Source organism: Epinephelus fuscoguttatus, linkage group LG1 (genome assembly GCF_011397635.1).
Source record: "Epinephelus fuscoguttatus linkage group LG1, E.fuscoguttatus.final_Chr_v1".
Taxonomy (NCBI): domain Eukaryota; kingdom Metazoa; phylum Chordata; class Actinopteri; order Perciformes; family Serranidae; genus Epinephelus; species Epinephelus fuscoguttatus.
Genome location: NC_064752.1, coordinates 35,856,874 through 35,882,204, shown reverse-complemented (window position 1 = coordinate 35,882,204; position 25,331 = coordinate 35,856,874). Strand labels below are relative to the sequence as shown.

Genomic DNA, 25,331 nt, shown 5'->3' with positions numbered 1-25,331 from the left:
CACAAGTGAGAAGAAGTCTTGGCCTGGTTATCCCCTGGCTACACCCGAAGCCCTCAATTATAGGCCGCTGCCTCCAGAGGCTTCCATCATCAGACTGATAGCTGACGGGTTCTAAGATTGCATATGCACTAATGTGCTCTTGATAATTTCATGCTGTTAAAGGTGATCAAAAGTGTGAAAATTGTAGATCTCATTATGAACCATTTTGTATAATTCAGTGTAAACTGTTTAATCGCACGCTTGTATACTTGTTAAACACTGTGAAAACTGATGCACAAAAAAATCAAAAATACCTACACTTGATATGATTTCATATCCTGAAAAAATACTCAGAAGAAATACTCAATACAAGCTTCATATGGCTACAAGTCGTGGAACCACAAGATGCATAATACACTGTATAGATATTGTATCACCATACTGTTGGTAAAAGAAAGGGAAAAAGTTTAACTAACCATCCTGGCCGCCTTGATCGTCATCCCCTCTTTTGGTCTCCCCTTGAGTGTCCATCTCCTCCTCCCTCTTCTCCTCGTTGTCTCCCTCCTTCAGCTCTACAGTAACAGAGTCTGGGCTCAGGGAGGCAGGGAGCTGCTGCACATCAGTGTCGGGTTCTCCAGTTGAACCGTTACAGGTCTGATGCTCCTCTTTGTTACTTAATGTGTCCTGGGTCTCTGTGTTAGTTTCTGGTTGGTTTGCGTTCTGTTGGTCCTCCTGCTCTTCTGTCGACTGCTTGGTCCCTTGTACCTCTGGACTGGCCTCACTCTCTGGTGTGGAAGCGTGGCCATTGCAGTTCACCTCCATCCTGTTCTCCTGCTCGGCTGCATTGTCTCTCCGCTCGTTTGTCTCAAGTATCTGCTGGGGCTGCTCGTCGGGAGTCAAGTCTGTGGCAAAATACAGTAGGGATTATTCAACTCCTGCCCAGACTTGTAGTGCTGATTTCAGATGCCTCAGTTAATTATAGAATTAGTTGGAGATGAACTTAATAGTTGACAACTAATCTATAAACTGTTGCAGCTCCACATTGGACACCATCTAACCAGTTTTTTTAAGACCAATAAATCAATAAAAACATTTGAACTCAAACAGTTTTCCCCCATCTCTCGCTCACCTGTGATAGTATGGCTAGCAATGTCTTGCAGTGTGGCAGACATAGACAGGGTAGTTGAGGAAGTCGTGTCTTCGGTGGTCTCTGTTGTTGTTTCCTCATCCTCCTCCTCCTCTCCTCCTTCAGGTGTTGCTCCTCCCTCCATCTCCTGGATCCTCTTCTCCAGCATCTCTGCCTGCTTCTTCTGCTTCTTCTTCATCTTCTTCTTTTTGTTCTTTGACATTTTGGCCATCTTGAAAAAGGGGGCGAAAAAATCAGAGTTTGTATCGTGACATGACAGATATACGTTGATGAAAAAAACCAAAACAAAACAGAACAGAACTTACTGGTTTGGCTGCTGGGGCCGTACTCACTGTAGGAATCAGGAAGAATGAGAGGATTATGTTAGTGAACGACATGTGGCAGATCCTTCGCTTCTCTATAATTAGCATGCTGTTCGGGTGGCTGAGTTGATTCACACCAAGCTATACTAACAGACTGTCTCTACAGTGGCACCCGGCTCAGCGGGAGTAACACACTCGTCTGAGAAAGCCAGTAATTTCCATAACCAATCCAGTGGTGAGTCATACTGACACACAGCTAAGCTCTCCCTTTTATTAGAAACTTCCACATGCTTTAAGTCTCTCAATGCTAAAATCACACACACAAGAGGATCAAACCAGAGCCGGAACGCCAGGGTATTCCCAATTTATGGCCAGTTTGTGCCTCTTGACAATACAATCTTAAAACCAAACTCAATTAAAAACATCAATTAATCAAAACGCCTGTTAGTTGTAAACACCAAATAAGTAGTATGCCAGTCAAACGTAAAAGGCACGGGACCTGCTGATAAATCTAAACAGCAAACCTCTTTGTTGTCAGCAACATGTCCGTCAAACCACAGAAGTTGCTTAGTGGAATGCTGAGGGTAAATAAAAAAGGTTGTGACCTGCAGAACCCGAGGGAGGAGCAGCGCCAGTCTTCTGCCACTGCGTAGCTTCAGCAGCCATTTTCTTGATGTAGGACTCGTTGACGGTCAGCAGAATGTTCTCTGGTTTGATGTCTGTGTGGATGATCTTACACTTGGTGTGGAGGTAGTCTAAACCCTGCAGAACCTGCAGTGCAGAAAAGACAGTGTGTTAGAATGATGTATGTCAGAGTTAAATACATCATTGTCTACCTGTCGGGCGTTCTGTGATCCTACACTTGAATAAGCAAAGTAATTTCTGATGTGTCTCCAGCTGTGTGAAAAACTGGTAACTGTCTCAGGATGACACACCAGTATGTGTCTTCCAAATGATTCAACTGACACTGCATTCAAATAAAAATATGAAGTGATCATTTTTTTCTATTAATAATAATGATAAAAAAAACAATATAAAGTTATAATCGAGAAGATTTTTATTTAAATAAATGTCTGTGAAGTCACTGTCTATCACGGAATGAGGTAACACAATGGTGATTGAGCCTATGGCCAATGGTGATTGGCCATAGGCTCAATGGTGATACGCACATAGGCTCAATGGTGATACGCACATCACACCACTGATGTGCGTATTCATGTGTTTGCAGTATAATTAAATGGGTATGAAGGGCTGATATTTGTGGAAAAAATGTTGTATTAAGTAATGCAAACTGACAATTTTCACATTAAAAGCATTTAACTGGTGAAACACAAGTTGACTTTTACTATGAAGGGATCAAAGGAAATGGAATGTGTGTGTCAGTGAGATTAGAAGTATCATTATCGTTCATAAAAAAAGGATGTACAAAAAAAAAAAAAGATGCCCCTTTGCCCCGCTGTCTGCAGACTTAAATCAGATCATAGTTGCTCACAGAATGATGGAATAAGGCCAGTTATTGCCTGACTTTATTAAAATGACATAAATTTGTTTTGCTGCCCCAAGAACTCAGTGACCTGTGGTATCAAACCACACTGGCCGTTACCATAGTAACTACAGGTGTTGCCCAATCGACCAGGACTAAAATCTTCAAGATTGGCACTTTATAGACAAAGTTTCAGCGTAGCTGTGCAGTACCTGTCGGATGATGCTTTTAACACAGGGTAGGGGCAGGCCTTGATAATTCGATTTGATGATCCACTTCAACAGGTGATAACCCAGCACCTCAAATACCATGCACACATCTGAAGGAAGATAAGGTCAAGGACTAACAGAACACAACTTCTACAATGACTTTAAGCTTTTTAAGCTCTCTCAGTCTAAAATGGACCGAAGCCAATAAGGTTTATAATGGCACATATGAATACATACACAGAACTGCACATTTTTCTTGATCAAAAGCAGATTAGTTTCATTATCTGAGGGATAGCTGATTTATAAAGTACATTAAATTGTGTATTTCTCACCAGCTGAACTAGACGCTGACCAAAAGTATTTGATTAAAAAACAACTCTGAAATAACATCCATGGCTATGATTACATGCACATCAATATCACCTATTATTGTGAATATGACAATATTCTGAATTTCATACAGCATATTGAGTTTGGATTTTCCAAATTAGGCCTTTTTCCAAATGTGGCATCTTCTAATGAAGACATCGGTGTTCATCTGGTTTTTCTAACATTATTTTGACATGTATACAGTTCATTTGGAATATGCATTACACCCTCTTGCCTGTTTACAGTCAGCTCTGTACACTGTCATGGATACCTTGTCCACAAACCAACTAGCAAACAGTTTGCAAGGCTGGGGTACAGACACATGCCCAGAAGAAAAGCCCATATTGATGGTCAGAGGAAGAAACTCACCTACTTTTATACATTATGAAAGACTTGGATATCAACAGGTTTTCAAGAGGGTGGTTGAAGAAATGAAAGAGAGAGGATGTGTTCTCATGGTCCAACAAGTCTGTCACTGGTGGAAATCCTTGAAAAATTCCTACTTCTATGCAAAGAAGCAAAATGGCACAAGCAACAGCTGCTCTACTCCATATTTTGATGTAATAAACGAAATGTAAGGGCACATTAATCGGAATATGCATGGCTTCATGTAAATGGGAATATCAGTGGACTATTTCTTTTCATTAGCCATGCAAAGAGTTTAATAGGAGTATTGTTTGTTTTTTTGGAATAAGGTTAAAAAACTGAATATTTTGTGTATGTAAACACAGTCAATGAGTCTTCCTGCACACACATCATTGCCCACATCTTTCCTCGGCACATATTTGGACTTGAATGTCCTTTCAAGTTTTCCCATGACTGAACAATCCATCCGTACACCACAAAAGTTAACTCCAGTTTCCAGAGGATGTCTGGGCATGTTGCCTGAGCACACAGCTGTAGACTGGATGGCGTGGGAGAGACAGGGATGCAGTGAGTGTCGGTGCATCGGGGGACTGTGATGCTACAAGAGGTGCCAAAGCACACAGCCACCCCAACGTCACATGAACATCTGTGAATCACAAATAGCAGCGCAGAGTGTGAATCTGGGGGTGTAATAAAATTGCTGGAGACTCAAGACTGCCAAATGACTGGCACTCAAACTGTATCTTGTCACTGCTGCATTCAAACTCAATAATTACGGTAGAGATCTGGCTGAGATATGGTAATCTTTAAAAGTAATGCAGACAAATGTGGCCTTCAAGCACAATGACAAGGATGAGCTAAATTAATGTCTGGCCTGAGGTGCTGCAGTCTTACCCCTGGATGTTCAGCACAAAAAGTAGCTATTTGGCCTGGAATGAGTGTAATCAGTATGTCTAAGCCGTCACACTGACATAGTAGGGACGAGAAAATGGAAGGATGCCGAGCATTCAAGTTCTTGTTGCGCTGTTCCCTTCCATCACAGAACGACAGCGCCGACCAGCAAAGACTAGTCAGTATGCACCATTTTAGGGACACAACTCAGCTTATAAACAAGATGTTGCTTTGCAAAACCTGCAACTTCATCAACACATGATCAAAGGGTGGACGATAATGTTGTATGTGCTGCTGTTTCCACCATTCACACTCTGATTACAGGTGTGGAGGAACGTGCAGGGCATATTAAAGAAACTGAACAGAGGATTTCAGTATTTTAGGAACACAAAGGATACGAGTGCCATTCATGCCAGAAATTTTGAAGTCGTCTAGAAGCTGCACAACTCTCTCTCGGTTAGGGTCACTAGGATCTGTGTTTCTCACCTGGAAAATACACACACACAAACAGGGTTGTGAAAGTTGTGGACCCTGGAATAACTGAAGTGTGAGTCATTGTGAAAATATTTATGTCCTGGTGACTGTGTGCGCCTTACAGATTTGAGCAGTTTGATCTCATCCAGTGCTGTCTCTGTGTAATGTTCAGCACTTTTCACAACCTTCATGGCCACAAAGCGCTTCTCCCTGAAAGACATAGACACACAGTCAGTGGTTTAACTCATCACAACCGCATGAACTTGTTTTGAAATGTCTATCAATATCAATAACAGTAACATCAAACCTCCATAAAAATTCTAATAATGTCCAACGACATTAAACTAAAAAAGGCACCAGGCCTTTACTAGAACCTATAACTATTATTTTTTAATAGGTCCCTGATACTTAATACGTGCTGCTCAGGGTTACAGAATTCTTAAGCATACATATATCTATATATCTATAAATAACACATATATAGGCAGCGGCAGGGTGGAAACTCCTGGCCCTCGCTTCGGGACATTACATACTTATGCATGCACACTGTACTCCTCGGCTACTATTAAGAGATCCAGACACTATTTAAGGCCCTTCTTTTTGCCAGGTATTACAATATTAAGAAAGCACACTTCATTGCAATGTAGCAGCAGCTGTGGTTTGGTGAAATCAGCTCATGACTTTTGCAGATCATCATCTACATTTCACTATAGTCAGGTTCAGGATTGAAACTTACTGGATGTCCCAGGCCAGCCACACAGTGGAGAAGTGCCCCCAGCCCAGCTTACGGATCACATGGTATCTCCCGTGGAACAGATCTCCAATCTTTACATGGTGATATCCACCTGACCAAAGACAGATGCAGAGACACTCAGACAATGCTGTTCAAGTGTGTATGTGTATGACAGTTAATGTATTCACATGGATCAAAACTGGACTGCAAGTGGATTTGAGAAACGCAGGATTATGGATTTACACACATTTACATGCACACTATGTCAGTGTCCTAAAATTGTCTTATTGGCTTGAATACACTGAACACCTACCCCTGCAGTAGTCATTGGGGTCCTCCTGCTCGTCATCATCAGAGCCCAGGATCTCCTCATCCTGCTCTGGGAGCGGAGAGTCTGCCTGGCCCGGCTGAGAGCCGCCTCCACGACCATGAGGCTCTGGTCTGATTGGGGAAGACAAACAGAGACAGAAGGATGGTAAGAGTGAGAAGAAATAGAAAAGACAAGACAGCAGCTTAAACTAAAGGAAGGGAGGCAACGCAAAGGGAGGAAGAGTGACAGTAGGATTTCTACTCACAGAGACTAGAAATCGTGTGACACTGAGATGAAATAGTCGACATCCAAGAATGCAATTTCCATAATGTGCTACTTTAAGAGGCAAGGCATTTTATCAAAAATCTTACAGTGTGGTTTCATCCAGAAAAACTCATGAGAGAGTGGATTATGTCTAGGGCTGGACGATTAATTGAATTTTAATCATGATTTCGATTTTGGCTCCTCACGATCATAAAAACATTATAATCGAAGAAAAACGATTAATGCACCTGTATGTAAGTTCCTGTGCTGGAAAAGCACTGTGAATGCCCCTGTGCAGTAGCAACAAGCGTGTGATGTGTGTGGATCAATAATATGTGGAGCGAGCGATTGAGAACAAAGGCAGCCTTTGGTTGAGAAGAAAGGTAGGACAACTTCAGTCATCTGGCAACATTTTGGCTTCAAGTTGACGGACGTCGAGCAAAAGGAAATTGTTTGCAAAGTTTGTCACGCTGTCGAGTCTGCCCCCCAAGGCAACACGATCAACTTACAATCGTGTTTAGTAATCGTGATTTCAATATCAACCAAAATAGTCATGATTATTATTTTTGCCATAATCGTCCAGCCCTAATTATGTCACAAAAAAGTACCAGGAAATGTACTGACATTTTCTCTTTGACTGAAAAATGAATGGATTTGTGGCTGACATTATGCACTACAGGTGTGTATGCACATGCAAACTCAGGAAGCCTGGTACACAGACACTGGTCACCTTATTTGAAACACTGCAGAATCTTAGTGGATCAAACCAGCTAATAGTCTGAGTTAGGAGACCATTTTCAACTCAAACTGTTTCTCACCTCTCCTCACTTGAGAATCCAAATTCATTTTAGCCGTTACAGAAATGGCAGCCTGCACTAAAAGAGCAGAAAGTGGACTCATTGAACACTTTTTTTAACGCCTCTCTCCCTGATTGTAAGAAGAGAACATCTAGCTTCACTATCTTTTATAAAATCTGAGGGCTTTTGCTTTAACACCTTTCATTTTTCCATTTAATATTCTTTTCTGGCTTCCATTTTTTCCCTGTATTCAATCCAGATTTACTATATATAAAACCTTACATCATATCTCTCCTTCTACACATTAGCTTTAATTGAGCTTGTAGTCATTTTTGCTTTGAAGTATAATCAAGCGTGAAATACTTTCATCATACCTAAATTTGACACACACTAAAGCACACTCCTGGAGTAGAATTGGAATTCACTTAAACCAGCATGAATGAGTACGATTGCGTCAATGACCAAAGTGAGAAGAAGTACATTTTAAAGCTTAGAAATCTGTGGTGTCAGTCAGCTCCATAATAAGTCCCAACAGCTTCAACTAAAGCTGGAACATCGCCACAAAACCAAGTAGTAGGCTATTAAACAGAGACTCCTTGGACCAAGACTTAATTTCATTAAACATTAATTGCATTGTTGAATAACTGATGGTGACTGGTGCACAATGCTTAAATGAGCATGCCGTGTTGTCTGAATCTGAACAAAGTGGAATAAATTATTAAACCAATTCTCCGGTGAGTTGTTCATATAGGACACCTCATTGGAGAGTAACAGAGACTGTGTTTGTTTCCACGAAAAGATTCACACACAGGATTCAAGTTGGAAATCAAACAAGTAAAACAAGAGAGGGGAAATGAAGATGAAGGTGCGGCATGTAACTACAACTAGCGCGCCACAGGAGAGCATCCAGCTGCACAAACTGTTCACTAGGAACATGACTTTACCTGCGTCAGTTATTAAAGCATGCCATAAGGGACTTATTGTCACACATCATCATCATTGCTTCTGTAGTTCAGGATCTATAAAATAAATGATTTGTTTCTGGACAAACTGAATAGCTATGCTCTGTTGCTGCTGTCCATGGTGCTGAAAGAGGAGACAGCACCGTCACCATCTCTCCCACTGAATCCAAACCGCAGACTTACAAACATGTCATCAAACACCACACACCTCATGTCTGCACTCATCAACCAATCACTAACAGCCAAAGAAACTCACCAGCATCCACTAGAAGCCAATTTGAAGAGCATCACAATAAATGCATTAACATGTTTTGCCAAAATTCAATCACCGGCTTGGACGGATGGACATCTTGTATTCATCATAAATCTTCTAAATTCCTCAAATAAACTTTTCATGCTGAAAACAAACACCTTTCCTCTTTTATCTCTTAACAAAATAGACTATGTGGCTTGTTATTTGCTTTGTCATGCTGTCTCAACACTAGCAGCTGTACAAAAACTAAAGAAAGCCTTCATTCAAAATACAAAATCTGGAAAAATCGAGAATGAGTAAACAAGCACACATTCCTGCCTTAACACAAAACATTATTAACCCACTATTTCATTTTTATTGGGAAGAAAAGGAAGATCGTGAGTCCTTCTGATGCTGCACTGTATTACTGCAGAGAGCTGATGGTGGTGCACTGTGGAGGTAAGAACAGCTTCCAGCAATAAATCCAGTTCTCTGCATGCGGGGCAGACAGATGTTTGCCTCACAAACAAAATGGGGGTTTTTTCGCACACATTTCAAGTAAACAACACGGTGGTCTTACATACGAAATCTCTCATTCAAATTGTTCTAATCAGATTTGTTTGTCAGAGCCATTTACAGAGCACATCAGTCCTGTGTGCCAAATTTGGACTTGGTGTTTGAGCTTAAATTACTGAGTCGAACAGTAAACACTGGAATGTGCTGTGGAGGATTTAGAGCTAATTAAAGCAAGTCACATATTATCTCTTGAGCTATGAGAGGGTCTAAGCTGCTGACTTTGCCACATAACCTCTGAAGAAACTGTTTACTCTTAACTGTGTGAACAGCCATTGCTTCTGAAATGTGACAGTGGAGGCCAAAAACCAACAACAACAAAAAAAAACAGTCTGATTGCTTTGGTTGTTTGTAATTTGTTGTGATGTGCTTTGTTGTGAAAAGTCATTAGGATTAGCATGTCTAGCTAATCAGTCCATTGGCTTAACTCTAAGCAGCAGCAGCAGCAGCAGCAGCAGCAGCAGAATGACCACTTTGGATGTATCTTTGCATGCTTACAAAGCTGTGTCATGCTCAGCTGCCTGCAGAACTCAACTGTTTGTTACGGCTCCTGAGGGGGGAAAGGCAATTAACAATGTGGAGCTGAAGTCAGGGGTGAAGAGATGAATTAATAAATTGGGTTATTTGCTATTTTGACAGGACAGGATTCCAAGTTCGGTAAACTGAATTAAAGAAATTTTTTTTTTTTGGAGTCTGACCAATTCAGGGTATTTGATGAAACACAAATAATATTAGAGAGTAAAATATTTATAAAAAGCAGCTTCTGTTTGCACTTCTGCCAATCTATACACTATATCAGATATATCTGCAATAATCCCAATAGCAACCAAAAAGAGTTTGCTCATTATTCGTTCTGTGGTTTTGCTTCTACATATTCACCCATCTGCTGTGAGATTTTTCTCAAAGAAGAAAAGGTGTCACTGAAGAACTGGGAACACTCAAATTCTCATTTGCTCAGGATGTTTTCAACCAGGAAAATGTTTGGGTCTCCCTCCATTTGAGAGCAGCATTTCAGAGCGTAGACAATATAACTGCTTCAATGTTTTTACGTTTCGCGCTCTTGTTCACTATACTATTACATTTACTTAAAGATGAATATGCAGCCTCCAGTCTTATACTGGGCTCGCCTGTGATTGTAGCTCATTTTGTCATTTTGGCACTAACTCGCAGGAACTTTGTCAGCCCACACACTGCATGGCAAAGGCCAAACAACACTGCATTTATTCATTTACTCACATGCACACAGTGCACAAAAATACTGAAACGCTGCCTAAGTCAGCCTCCTCTCCTCCCTCATCTCTAGTGCTTCAAATGTTAAAGACAATTCAATTCTTGGCTGTCCAGCTCACTGCATCTCTAACAAGCTTTAAAGCGGCATTCATCTCTTCGACACATTCTGCATATGTAAACAGAATCTGTAGGCAATGGGACAAGATTTTAGTATCCGAAAGGTTTTTGGTTTTCCTTTGTAGTCAGAGTAGTATTGACCAATCATGTTTGAGCAACAGGTAAACAGTTGCATGTGGAGAGCAAAAGAGGCAAAACGCATTGGCTGAAATGCAATCTCAGAACCCATCGGCTATCGTTAGACAACTATTTTGACTTTTTTTTTTAATTTATCTGTATTCATATGCAGATATCTGTATATAGAGTCTATATAGTGACAATCAGCTGGCTAGACCCAGCCCCTGAAATACTGGCTGTTGCCAGGTTTACCGTTATCAGACTGATAGCCGATAGGTTCTTTAATAGAAGTAAGAATGACTGCAATGACCAATAACAAAAAGTAGTCTTAAACTTTGCTTTAGAAGTAATTTTTGTGGAAAAAAAGTTGTGAAAACATTTGTCAAGCACCTTTCTTTACAACACCTCTTCTAGAACATGAGATAATGACCAGCTGACATTAATATTAGCCAACAAAAAGTAACAGAATCTTTTCATGTTATTGCTAATGAAAATATGGGCCACAAGCTAAAGGATAAAAACTGACTAAAGAAGAAGAACGGAGAAAAAGAAAAAGACAAGACCACTAACATGTATTAAAAAGCATGTTTTTAAAAAGAATCATGTTCATCCATTAATCCATGTCATTAGATGTTGGCTGTTTTTCATTCATTGTGCTTTGTAGGGCTGTACCCAAATATTCGGATATTCGAATATTCGTTTCTATGGGTAGGTATTCATTATGAAAATTTGGTATTCGATATTCGTTTTTTAATTTACTTATTTAATTTTTTTTTTTTTACATATTTTTTTTGGTACTAAATGTAGTCTTTTTGTTGTTGGTAAATGTAGGTTATCAATAAAAATCAAAACTTTTAAATTGCATTGTTAAAAATGTGAAAATATAGTATCCTACCAACTGAGCTTGTGCACGCATGAGCGCATCCGTCTGAGGCTGTGGATCAGTGCCAAGTTTTACTGCTTTATCACTATTCCCTCTAACTTGTAGCTGTTTTTTCGTTATCTTTTAAATTTAATATGAATTATGGAACTGTTTTTGTCAACGTTTGTTTCCCCCATTTTGTACAATAAATTATTGTTTAAAGTTTCAACAAGTTTCTTTTGGAGTGCGTGACACAACTGTGTTTTGAAAATGACCGCGGACTGTCACCTGCTCAATGCATCAGTACCTTCGGATGCCATGACAGTAATAGCCAATAATGTCCCGCGGGTTACGGGTCAACCCACGCATCACTACTCAGCTCAGTCTATAAATGCTGTACACAACAGTAGACATTATATTCTATTCAGGCCGGCAGAACCAGCAATGCATTGGCTCTACAGTGCACGGCACTGCTGATTAACCATTTTATTGCAGCACAGAGTGTCTGCCAGCAACCAATTACTTGCAGAGGCTTCCTACAACTTGTTTCAACGGTTCCGATTTAATCAGAAGACAAATTAAACAGGATGACTAGCCAATGTGAAAATCAAAAGAAAGCACAGAATAATGTACTGAAGGAGACATCACATTTTTTTGTGGTTTGAGAGCAAAGATCCAGTCGTCGCTGTGCAAAACTCCGCAATACAATTAGGTCCTGAACGAATATTCGAATATTCGTTATAAATTCTGCCGAAGGTCCAAATGTTAAAAAATGGTATTTGGGACAGCCCTAGTGCTTTGCACCTGACCTCCTTTCTGTAGCACCTGCTGCGCTGACAGAAAAGAGTCGATACTGAATACACTAGTCTTTGTGGCCTGGCTACTGTGAGAGGATGGTGGATTGATATGGAGAGGTTCAAATACTTGGTCTAAGTAAAACAAGAGGAAAAATTTTCACAAACTTTCATTTGACTTAACAACAAAACAAATGACAAAAACCTCAAGTGTTTTCAAGAACTAAAATTAAACTCATAGTTCTTTAACTATGTCAGAGTTTTTGTTTGCTAAAATCCCTTAAAAATATGACGGAATTAAGCTTCGATCCCAAGACAAGGGCTAGATCTAAATATAGCTACCAAAATGAATACTATTTATAGTAAGTAGAGTGCAGAAAAAGAGCTGCAAGGACAGACTGATGGGTCAACACGAGAATTAGGGAGAAATATTCAGCAAAAATGCATGACATAAAAATGACATTTTGAACCCAGCACGAGCATTCTCTCATTTAACACCGAAAGACAGCAGACGATCGTGCCATTGAAGATCGCGCATGCAAGTTTTTTTCTCTCTCGCTGCAGTACGTCAACAGTTGGACAGTTCAATGCCCTCTGACGGCCAGACAACATGAACAAAAAGCAGGATACTTCAAGGACTTCTGTAACACTGAAAACACTTGCAACTGCCTTTGGTTGTCACGCCTGCCTGCCTATACTCTTACACACAAAACCTGCTCTTACCTGCAAGATGCACGGATACCCATGTGATAGAAGGTGGAGGACAGGAGAGTGGAGGTGTTAAAAAAACCCTCTCACTCCATCCACAGGAGAAAAAGGAGAACCAAAAAAAAGGAAAGGGAGAAGGATGGACACTGAAAAGTAGAGTAGAGGAGCAGAGAGCGATCTGTGCTGATGACTGAAAAGCAGAGATTATAATGGAAGGGGTGACAAACAGAATGCGAAGAGGGGAAAGAGGAGGAAAGAGGGTGAAAGGGGCAGAGTGGGTGAAGACAAGCAGAGAGGAGAGGAAGAAGAGGAGAAATGTGGAAGCTCTGCTGCAGGCTGAACACTGAGTCCTGGAGCACACTCGCTGACACTCTCGCTCACTTTTTCTCCCACACACTCACTGTCTCTCTCTCTCTCGCTCCCTCTCCTCTCTCTGTCTGACCGAGAACTCTCCTTGGCTGTCGTCAGCCGCTGGCCCTGCCCCCTTCACTGACAGCTGGGAGATGATTGGGTGATGCAGCCCAGCACTGCATTGCAGGTGAGGGACGACATCAGCCCCCACCCCTCCTCCTTGTCTGACCAAAACAACACCATTCCTCTTTCCTCTCTCTGTCTGTCCATCATCATCATCATCATCATCATGATCATGAACACCCCCCACCCAACCCGGTCACGTATGCCTGCCATTCCAACAATGTTTCACTCATCTTTTTTTTTGTTGTTGCTGTTCTTAAACAGCTATACTACTCAAGACTGTTGTAAGTGCATCATACCCCAGCCTCTACAGGGTTCGCTCCTCATGTTAAGGTGTGAGGTCGCCCATGCTGTGAGATTTCAGCTTTACAATCAAGACGATGTGAACCCGTAGATGTAGGAGAGGAATCTGCAGGGAACCCACAGCTAGAAATGGTTTATTTGCTATTTGACAATTTCATTCCGCGCTTGAGACATTGACGAAATTAGATTGCGTTTATTAAAAAAAAGTGCCTGATGCTTGCTTTTCAATCTCCACACAATTCCTGACTGCACCCTGTGTAATTTTCAGAGGCACAAATGTTGAATCACTGCCATGGATCATTCATTCAGTTATATAGCAATTTATTCAAAAAACAAAAAAAGACGAATAAATTCTTATCTTTGGCCTTAACACACTCGAAGAGAGGGTTGCAGAGTGAAACACATCCTCAATCAAAGCTAGTGTAAAACACCAAGTACTTCTTTATGTGGATCAAGTACCAATCTGAGTACGTTAGTCATTCATGTTTTTGTCAGCAGTATGCCATTAAATGAATATGACCGGTACGTCTGAGGTTTTGCCATGCTATCAGTGGAGTCTGATGGTGATGTGGATCTGCTTATCAGTGAGTTTTAAAGTCCATTTTAGTCCACAGCAACATATCAAATTAAATTAACATCTATCTTTGATGTATTCAAGATAGGAAATTGGATAAATTAAATTAATGCAGTGCAGCCACTCCTCCTTAGATTCAATTTTTGTGATGTCAGTTCTGGCGGTGATTGATGGAGTTTTATCAAAGAAAGGAGAATGATTAAAACTTGTGAGCTCTGCCTGCAAAACACCAGTAGACACTTAATACTGATTGTCCTGATAATCCTCAGCTTCTGCAGATAAGCAACACCTGTGCATCAAACGACCTGGTGTACTGGGGGAACTACACTTTTTGGTCAATCCAAACCATTATTTATGTATTTATTAACAAGCGAAAAACGTAATCTCTGAATTACTAACCTGGCATTAGCAGACTAATTTAGAACCTCTCAGCTCATTTTTAGTTTCCAAGATGCATCAACAGGCACAGAGCAAAATGCCTTGGACACAACTGGATAGACCAATCAGACAAATGTGATGTAGCACTGAGTGACACATGCAAGCTGCCGCGGCGCTAAACACTACACTAGAAGTTGTTTCTTCTTTTAGGTGGGAAATTATTGTAGTAGTAACAGGATCTTCATTCATATTTAAAGCAGCTGTGCGGAACTTTATGTTTTCGTTGATTATAGTGCCCACTTTGGTCAAAGCGGTATGACACCCACAGCCTGGTGTCGTAAAATTCTGAGTGCAGCCGGCATTCGGCTTCATTCGTAAAATCTCGACTGCAACCGGCAATTACCACATGTATTTGTTTTGGAGAGCGAGAGGAAAATCATAAATGTTCTGGTGTAGCTCTGAATTTCTTATAAACTGAGGAAAACTGCCTGCTGTATATTTGTGTTCATGGTCACAGTCACAGATAATTTTGTGGCGTTTGTTGTAATGTTACTAGACAAAAACGGTTGACATCAGCTAACGTTATATTTAGCTTGCTTATAACTTCCATGTCGTCATATATTTAAGTAAAACAACGTCTAACAAGTTGAGGTATATTCTCTAAAAAAAAACAAAAAAACCCCAAAAATTACATACCTTGCGTACCGCTTACTCAAAGAACACTCTCTGTAAACACGGCTCTTCTTCTTCTCTCAATTTATTGGCAGATCGCAAACAACTTCCAGTGTGCAATGTGTCTGAAATCATTCATTGCTCCCTACTACATATCATTTAGCCTGTTTCTTAAATCCTACTCGTAAACACGGCTCCTTGTTCGTCTGTGGTTTAATGGCTGCGGGCCGCTGCGGGCGTGCAGACTTACTTCTGCCTCCGGGTGCCGTATTCTGGTTTCCTGACTTCCGCTGTGTCCGACTTGACAGAGGCTACGCTAAATAGCCATATAGAGAAAGGCTATTTTGTCACTGTTGGGTTGAAATAAATATGCGGATCTTCAAGGGGGGGTGATATGAACTAGGGACAGTTTCATAAATGGTATAAAGTTCCGCACAGCTGCTTTAATCAACACTGCATAATGTGACAGTGCAGGACAGAGTAGACTGAACATAATTACAACAAATCGGAGCAGCGAAATGTGTGATTCTTAACTTTTCAGATCTGGGCTTATCAAATAGTGAAATTTTTTTTTGCTGTTTTTCACCAAAAACTAGCAGGACAGAGAAAATAGAAGAGGATCTGAATGTTCTCCTCTGATACATCTCCTCCTCCTTAAAAAAAAAAACAACACAAGCACAATGAGACCCTCTGTCTGTCCCTCTCTTAAAGATGAACACTGGATAAACTAAAAAAAAAAAAAAATGCACAATGACATGAATGAAAACAATAAGTGAAGGAGAGCGACATTTCAAAAAGACATTAACTGCAGCCTCACTAAGTCTGACAATAAATATCCCCCTGCCAAAGTTCCTGCTTTGCTTCAACAAAACCGGTCGCACTTTTACACCTCTTAAACCATTTACAGAGGATGCTGCTTAAACTGTCTTACATACAACGAGCCTATTAAATGCTCTGTTTAACTACGGCCTGGGATACATTCCCGTATGGGCCAGTGATCGTGCCAGTGAGAGTTTAAATCTAACACAAAGCCACAACCACTTGACATCTCCATCACTCCTGTGCACACATCTTACATGACAGAGTGTGTCAGTGTCTCCTGGTTTCTCCTGGCTGCATTGTTTCCACCCATCCAGCCCTATCAGATCTGTAGAGCAAAATAAACAAGGGCACAGGGGAGGAAAGAGCTCTCAGGGATGGAGTGCGGCCAAAAAGTTTACGTCGTCGCCCCCTCCTCCCCTTGCTCCAGATAAAATCAATGACAAGTGCCTGGGCAGCAGAATGAAACAGCAGCACTAGGTAACTGTACTGAGGGTGCAATGCACACAAAGTGTAAATGAGTGTACTGCAGCACCTTCACTTTAGCACCCCAACACCTGGGGGGAGGTTTGCTTGTGTCATACAAGAATCAACACTTTTTTACTTCCAAAACATGACACGAGATGACAAAACAGAGACAGGCAGGACACTGCAGCTTTGTATGCTACAACACCAGTTAAACCACTGCAGATTTTCTTAGTTCACAATGCTGAAAATCCAACATCTTCATGGCCTGGAGCAACGCGCCTCTCCTTCACAATCAACACACCCATATATTTATATATTTCTGCCACTGATGGGATGGGAAAGAAGGGCAGCGGTTAACCTGCAGGGTGAGGACAAAGAGCAAAAAAGAGAAACAGAGGGACACAGAGCTGCAGTGGGCTGCAGATGATAAAAGATTTGATAGGTTATGTAATGAACTGCAGCTATGGAGAAAGAGATAAAAGCAAAATACAATAGAGTGCAACTGCGCTGGTAAATACTCTGCAATGCTGGCTATTCCTGTTCAGTCTCCTGAGTAAACATGTAGTTCTAAAATTACATCGGAGGCATAAAAGTTACACAAACAAGTGGTTTCGTGTCTGAAAAAAAATAATGTAATGCAGAAATAAAGTAAAAAACAATTGAGTGGGCGATAAGCTCTTTCAAAAGCTGGCAGCGCAAATCCACCGGGGACACCGTCAGTCCTGTTCTTGCTCACGCACACACACACACACACACACAAAGCAAAACACATGAGCTGGTAGTCAGGTACCTCGCAGAGCAGCAACAGTCAGCATCTGCTCCTTAATGAAAAATGGATCATCCCATCAATAAGTCTGCCAAACTCTGTGTAAACTGGCATCTGGCGCACACATGTACAAACCAAAACACTACTCCCCTCATCACAGAGTCAGCAAGCACCACAGACATGGGCAAAGTCTGAGTTTTATATCTCTTTCCGTCAATGTTGCTTTCTCTCTGTCATACACAAACATGCCACTAATGCACTACTCACTTGCATGTGAGACCGCTGGCTAGCTTCACCACAGCTGTATTGATGGAGAAGATCCAGTCCAGGAGCCACATGACCCAGAAGACACTTGGCCTCAGCTATTTCTCGCTAGTCTATACTGAACTAAACTTGGCAAAGGCGAGTGGCACTTTAAAGCAAAGGTCTGGGACCAGGTCTGCTCTCCTCTCCCCTGGCTCTTCTACTGGAGTGTGGCTGCTGCGTCCTCTCAGCACAGCAGCCACAACAGAGCGACTGACACAACAGAGAGGGAGGGAAGGAGTGCAATGGGTGGAAGGAAGAAGAGAGAGAGAGAGAGAGAGAGGGGGTGTCGAGTTATGCTTGGATGCTCGTCACTTGCTTGATGGTCATTGACAGAAATTATGCATTTTCAACTGCAAAATCTTGCACAGCATCGCTGTCAAGAGGATAGAGGGGTAAAATACTGTGCCAGGTCAAAGAGACAGGTGCATGCTAATGTCGGAAAAACGACAGGAAGTTAGCTATTTTCTTCTGGCCCGATGATTTGGCCCCGTCAGCAGCAGGATTGGTTGTGACACACAGCTCATGGAGGCAATTAAGGTACCTCACAACCCTTAGCTCCTGACTGCATCACAAACCGCACTTGTTTTCCGAGTCATAATAACTGAGACAAATATGAGCACAGACGTAACTCATTCATTAATAATTCATACTTTAGATTCAGTGTGATTTATACTTTCCAACATGATCTCCAATTTCCATCGTCATTGTGCATAAATGTTCAGAAATACGATGCCCCTTTTAACTCCACAACCTGCCTTTAAATCGTCACAATTTTTTAAATTTCAAGTGTCAAAGTAAAGCAGTGATAGTTGCCTGTACATCAGTGGGTGGAGGTTGTTGACAGACTTTGGAGAACCCCTGCTCCAAGTCCAGGGTTGGGAAGTAATAGAATACAAGTAACTAAGTCAGGTATGAAAAACACAAACTATGAGTGACTGTATTTCATTACAGTTATGTATAAATTGGACGTATTCTGACTGGGGATGATAACAATTAAGCTACGATTGATTATTTGGTCATTAAGAATTTGATCAACATTTGAAATTTAATTATTCATCCAATAGGCTATGCAATGTTGTCAGAGTATATGAGCTTTGACTGAAAAAAACCCCCCAAAACATCTGGTATTGTTTGGTAAAAGCAGAGTTTATGTTTTTCTTAAATCAATTGATTGACTGTTGGCTAATTTCATCAATAACAGAGTAAGGAAAGTTCTTACAATTTGCAGTCCTAATTCTAACTGCAGGTACTCTCTTTTAAAACTGTTTTAGCACTGGTTTTCAAAGTTTTAAATGGTCTGGCGCCACCTTATCTAGCAGAACTATCTTCATGCTACGGTTAGAGCATTGAGGTTGCCCAGTCAGGTGCTCCTGCAAATTCCCAAAAGTAGACACTGAAACAGTAGTGACCAAGCCTTTGCAGTGGTTGCCACTAAGCTCTGGAACAGCTTATCTATACACATGAAAACTGCTCCAACAATAGAAACCTTTATATCACTACTTAAGAGCCACCTCTTTTTGTTGGCACGTCATTGATTGAGCCTGACAACTTAAATTGATTTCATCCTCTCTTGTGCTGCATTTTGCTCTATTATATTTTTTGAGCTGAACTTTTGTCAGATGCCCTATTTCTGTTTATTTCTGTTGCTCGCTTTGAAAGCTCTGCAATGGATGAATGGCTGATTCAGTAATTGATACAGCACCTTCTTCTACAAAAATCTAAAGGAGGCAGCTGGTCGGGAGGAGATCGCAAGAAAGCAGAGTTTCTAGTAAATGGCCAACGTTAATAACAATCTACTTGCTGTTGGCTTTATTGTATGTCAATTCCAGTGAATATCACAATATAAAACCTATGTTTAAAAAGAACAAACGTAGAAAGATAGCAAGTACTCAGCCAAGCGCACAGCTGATAGGTAGCCTAAATGGTTTGTTTACATGACATAAGAGAAGAGCTTATTTAATGGATTCAGTGTGGACAGAGGGCGAGTATGAGTAAAGTAAAGAAAACACTACTTAGTTTAAGTAATCTAATGGAATTAGTACCAAATTTGATTTTAGGGCATGTATGTACTATGGTGCAGTACGTTTTAAAGGTAACCCTCCCAACATTGTCTAAGTCAAGTAAGAGAAACAGTAGCCTTCTGACAGCTGGAGAGATTAGTCCTCCAGCTGTGAGTATTAATTTAGCATGTGATGAGGCTGCTGCGTCAAGCCATGCAGTTATTTAAAAAAAAAAAAAAAAAAAAACCTTTCCAAGAGATTAATATTGTGATCCCCTCATTTGCCAAGAGACAACTGTCGAGACTGTTAAGTAACTACGCAAAAATAAAAGCTATCTAGAAAAAAAGAGGTAGGCGTGCTGGCATGGTGGCAGAGAGAAGGGAGGTGAGAGGAATCAAAGTATGGAGGTATATTCATGTGGCTTGCTCCTGGTGAGGGTAATTGAAAATTAAGTGAAGCACAGACAGGTGAGAGTTGAGTCTCATAACATGTAGAGAAGTGGGAAGAGATGGGGGTAAATGGGTGAGAGGAACACTTACAGGACTAATAGTAGAGATTAGAGTTGTCAGACATATTCATTTATTGATGTCAATTCTGAAAATTTGAATGTTAATTTATTGCAGTATTAATAGTATTAATTTACTTTCTCACTCACTCTTACAGACTTTTGCGGCACATTCTGTATTGTTTTTTACTTGCATTTTGAATTTGTGACAATTTCATAGACTGAAAAATGTGCACTACTGCAAGAAGAATACAGTTTTCCTTAATGTAAAGTTTTAATTATTGTTAATGATAACTACAGTCATTCTCTTGTTCTTTGCTGCTAACCAAGGAAAAAAGTCCTAAAAATCATCTTATAGCCCTGTTATATTCAACCTATTAAAAACATTTTTAATTGTGTGCCCTCAATGTCAATTTTGGTATTGAAAATGGTATTGAATATCAATATTTTTTTAGGTATTGAATCGAAGTTAGAAATTCAAGTATCATGACAACATGAGCAGGGATTGCTAGTTGGAGATACTGTGGTAATCAATGAAGGAAATGAAGGAGCTGATGAAAAAGACAGGTGAAATAATTGAGGAGTTCAACATCATAAACATAATCTGCAGGTCATCAATCAAAGTTAGGCAGGTAGGACAAGCAGATGACTTCAGGACACAGACCACAGTGGGTTTGTGTTTTGGCTAGTTTGAATGGCCTTTTTGTTTGCTTTTAGTTTTTGGCAGTGTTGTCATACATGATGAATTTAATGTGCTGCTGTCCATTTCTGGCCCATCAAGATGTTTCTGACCACTTTAGCCTGAGAAAACATACAAACACCAACAGAAGTAATGATATACTGGGTGTCAAAAAATAAACACAATATCTAACTTAACAGGTGCACCTGACACCTGCTCGCAGAAATGTCATCAATAACTGTTTATTTCTTACTACTAGTTTATTCAAACATTTTGTTTACAACAGTAGCTAACTGTTTTATCAGAGACACTGAATGCTCCCAAAATTAAGTGATCTCTTTTGATGCCATGCCTTTTGATCCACCAATGGATTTTTATTCTAATTACATATGGTTCATGTATCGGGCTGCCACGATTAGTCGACTAATCGATGACTAATCAACTATTAAAATAATCGGTGACTATTTTAGTAGTCAACTAATCGGTTTGAGTCATTTTTCATAGAAAAGTACTATAAAAGTACCCCAAAATACTCTTACTGCAGCTTCTTATGTTCAGATATTGGCAGCTTTACACACTCTCCCGTGACAGTGAACTAAAACCCTTTGGTGTGAGTATGAAACAAGACATTAGATGACATAATTTTGGGGTTTGGGCGAGACAGACCGACATTTTTCAAGATCAACATTTTTTTATTTTAACACATTTTTCGATAAAATGATTAGTCGACTAATCGAAGAAATAATCAACAGATTAGTCGACAATGAAAATAATCGTTAGTTGCAGCCCTATTCATGTAAAGCCATTGCTGGTGTTTTAAATTCCCTACCCTCAACCTTGGCTTGCTAAACAAGATTCAGCATGTCCATTGTTGCTGCTTTATAGGACTCAGCAGGTGATAACTTGTAAATTAATTATGAATGATCAGTGCTACAACATTTGTTCTCTACACATGTCACTGTTCGCAGTGGCCTTTAGGTAGATTTATAGCATTTGGGATTTTCCAGACATCACTAAATTAATCATGTCTGGGGCGGTGCGGTGAAGGAGTGTTTAGCACTGTAGCCTCACAGCAAGAGGGTTCCAGGTTCAAACCCCCTGTGTAGAGTTCGGTCTGTGTGTGGGTGTTCTCCAGGTTCTCTGGCTTCCTCCCACAGTCCAAAGACATGCAGGTTAGGTTAATTGATGATTGCCTGTAAATGTGAATGTAACATGAATGGTTATCTGTCTCTGTGTGTCAGCCCTGTGATAGTCTGATGACCTGTCCAGGGTGTGCCCTGCATCTCGCCCAATGTCCGCTGGGATAGGGTCCAGCACACCCAAAACCCTGAACAGGATAAGTGATTGCGGAGTGCGGACAATGAATGAATGAATAATCATGCTTCGATTGTACACACAAAATGAAATATAGCCTCTTTGCACCACTTATTGAGTTGCTGTAATACTGAACTGACTTCATAATGTCAGAACAAATTCAGCCACAAAGATTTGTTGTTGTGTGGTGCCTTGAGGCCATTTGTATTATTTACACAGGCTTTTAAATCTAAATTGCATTCAACAAAAAGGTCCCTTATCTCCTGCTGTCTCCACCTCTGTTAAGCATCTGAAAAGGCTTTTTTCCCCTTTTTGCAGGCTTACGTAACTTCAGATGATTTTCTATGTCCATCATGTGTACCAATATGATTTTGAAATAAAAACAAAACCTAGATCAATTTTCCTTCATCTTTTGTGTTATAAATGTCAACTCGAGTCCACTTTATAGAACCATTGTAAGCAATTTTCAAAGTGGCTCTTATTATAGCAAAGCAACCACTCAAACTGACAGCATCAACACGGTTTCAAATAGTATTAAATGACTTCCTTACTATACAGAAAAACATTTTGGCAGATGATTAAAAGTTGCCAACCTTACAGCCAAGTGAGAAAATGCAGCTAAGCAAAAGACAAGGGCAGAGTGTAGTGTATCATTCACTCCTCTGAGAAGGTGACTGCCTGTAATCTGTTGTCCCTGCAGGACCTGTACACCTCCAAGACCCCGAGGCAGACAAGAAAAATTGAAGCCGACCTCCTCCACCGTGGACACAAACTCTTTGTTACACTCCCCTCTGAGGCTGCTGTCCATCAGGGACAATAACCTCACGCTGTAACAACAGTTTCTTCCCGACTGCAGTGCGCCTCATCAGCAAGGTCCGAACCCCACTGACATGGATTCTTATACCCGACCCCTCATAGGCTGTGGCTCAGAGGTTCGATCACCGGCTCCTCCTGTCTGCATGTTGAAGTATCCTTGAGCAAGGCACTGAACCCCAAATTGCTCCCGATGATGCTTCCATTGGTGTGTGAGTGAGTTTAAAAAAAAAAAGAAGAAAGTAGCAGATGGCACCTTGTATGGTAGCCTCGGTCACCACTGTATGAATGCGTGTGTGAATGGGTGAATGTGACTCGTAGTGTAAAAAGCGCTTTGAGTGGTCGGATGACTAGAAAGGCGCTATACAAATGCAGGTCCATTTACCATTTACCATAGACACTATCTATATGTGTACATGCTTATTATGTTATAGTACTATTAAAAACGATCTTTGTCTTATTTTTATTGTATATTTTCGATTCTATATCTATGTTCTTGTGTGTTACAGTACGTTGCCTTGTTTTTTATTCATCTTAATAAGTTTATTGTATGTTTTATGTATGCACATACAAACCAAAGCACATTCGTTTTAAGTGAAAACCTTAAAAACTTGGCAGTCAATCCTTTTGTGATTCAGAGCAGTTACACCTCCTGCTTTGTGTTTCCGGACCAGAGAGGATAAACTGTGACAAGAAAACAAGCAGGTTTTTCTACTTACTTTTTGCCAGGTTTCCTGGGCTTCGTCCTCTTCTTCCTTGCCTGCATTGCGAGTACTAAAAAGTAGACAGAAACAGTAAGTTACAGCAAATACTTGACTATATAATTCGCTGTTTTGTTTATTAGAGCTTCATGACTATGTGGTAATTTTAGAGGAGCAGTACAGTTGCGCCCCAGGCAGCAGGTGTAAAGGAGAAATCCTAGTTACGTCGTTACATTAGCAACTGTGAGTAGCTAATTAGCAGGTAACTTAGCTGGAGTAAACGCCTCTTCTAAGCTAACGTGAAGTAAACCGGCCTTGGTGGTGTGTCGCCCCACAGAGGAGGTAGTTTAAGTTAGCCGCTAACACTAACTTGGTGCTTTTCACTGCGAATATCACACAGGTTTTTTCCATTATCACGTCGAGCCCTGGTAAATTTGTTGATAATTTTAGGGACACCGTGGCATATTTTTTGCTTTAAACCTGAATAAAAGTTTTGGCGCATAACGTCACTTGTCCACAATCAGATGCTAACGTTAGTCTGATAGCTCGGGCTAGCTTACTGTTAAAACACACATACACACACAGCAGAGCGCATGGTCTACTCTTACTTTTCATCAACTGTTACGTGGCTCGTTACAGTTGTTAAAACCAATCTGAGAATTACTTTGCCACAGAAATGTGTTGAAGAAATGCGTGTGTGTCGGGTACTAGGTGTTAAAAGCATTTTAAAGTGAGTTATAACGTTACCTTTTCTTTCCATGTTGCTAACCACTCAAGAGATGAGCTGCGTTCACGTACTGTCGGAAATGTGGAAACTCTAAAGTGCGCGAAAAGGAGCGACCCAACAGAGTTGAGCTGTAGGGGGCGGAGTGTGTGGAAACTGTCAGCAGCTAATAATATTCGCTGTGTGGTTTGGCGAGCAAATTAAAATATTTACCACATTAATACACACAATTCTCTCATGGCCGTTATTTTACAACAACACTGCAAAGACCTGCGGCATTCACTGAGTCCAAAGGGGTCCAGTCATTGTCATAACTGGATTTACCTGTCAAAGCAGTTGGGACCTTACTGACCTCCCATTATAATACCATCTGTGCAGCATATATGTGCATGGTGGCCTTCATGTTCCCAATAAATCCAGAGCAACCAGTACTCTTGTGAAATGATAATGATGTGTTTGTATGTACTCTAATTAAACACAGTTGTACTGGAAATGTGCACCATTTGAGCACAATATAAAATAAATAGATTTTAACACATTTTGAGACAGGGCCACAATTTTCCAATTTATCAAATTCATCTTTGTTTTGGTGGTACTCCACCCTTGGGGTTGTTACCTATTATTAACAGTCATCACTGTCACTGGAATTATTTCTCTATTATTTGCATTACAGGCTAAAGAATTAGTTAAATCCAGCCCAGCTATCAAGGTATATGTAAAATGTAATGATAGCAAAAGAAAAAGATATAAGATATAAAGTCATTAAACTGACTCAAGACTGTGAAATACAGAGCAACATGTCAACATTAGCCACGATAGGCTCCTGGTCATACCAGACTGAAAAGGTTTTTGTAAAAGAAGCAATGTGTTTTCTTCTTTCAAAAGTCACATAGTTTTGTTTTAAGTCGTAATTTCG

The 25,331-nt window shown here is 40.5% G+C and overlaps 1 protein-coding gene across 2 annotated transcripts in view; it reads right to left on the bottom strand.

Annotated features, from left to right (window-relative positions):
* The window catches only part of srpk1b (SRSF protein kinase 1b), a 29,099-nt gene extending 4,599 nt beyond the window's left edge, over positions 1-24,500 (bottom strand). Inside the window, exons 1-11 of one of the 2 annotated variants that reach the window (XM_049590837.1) lie at positions 24,439-24,500; positions 23,710-23,764; positions 6,267-6,394; positions 5,957-6,065; positions 5,343-5,430; positions 5,145-5,232; positions 3,124-3,230; positions 2,034-2,199; positions 1,432-1,457; positions 1,109-1,337; positions 456-881 (exon numbers count right to left, since the gene is read on the bottom strand). In XM_049590837.1, the coding sequence (XP_049446794.1) occupies positions 456-881; positions 1,109-1,337; positions 1,432-1,457; positions 2,034-2,199; positions 3,124-3,230; positions 5,145-5,232; positions 5,343-5,430; positions 5,957-6,065; positions 6,267-6,394; positions 23,710-23,764; positions 24,439-24,451 (1,435 nt within the window). In that variant the 5' untranslated portion in view covers positions 24,452-24,500. Of the gene's footprint in view, positions 1-455; positions 882-1,108; positions 1,338-1,431; positions 1,458-2,033; positions 2,200-3,123; positions 3,231-5,144; positions 5,233-5,342; positions 5,431-5,956; positions 6,066-6,266; positions 6,395-12,934; positions 13,335-23,709; positions 23,765-24,438 lie in introns of those variants that run through there. The other variant, XM_049590923.1, reaches the window with a different exon arrangement.
* Positions 24,501-25,331: the final 831 nt, after the last annotated feature.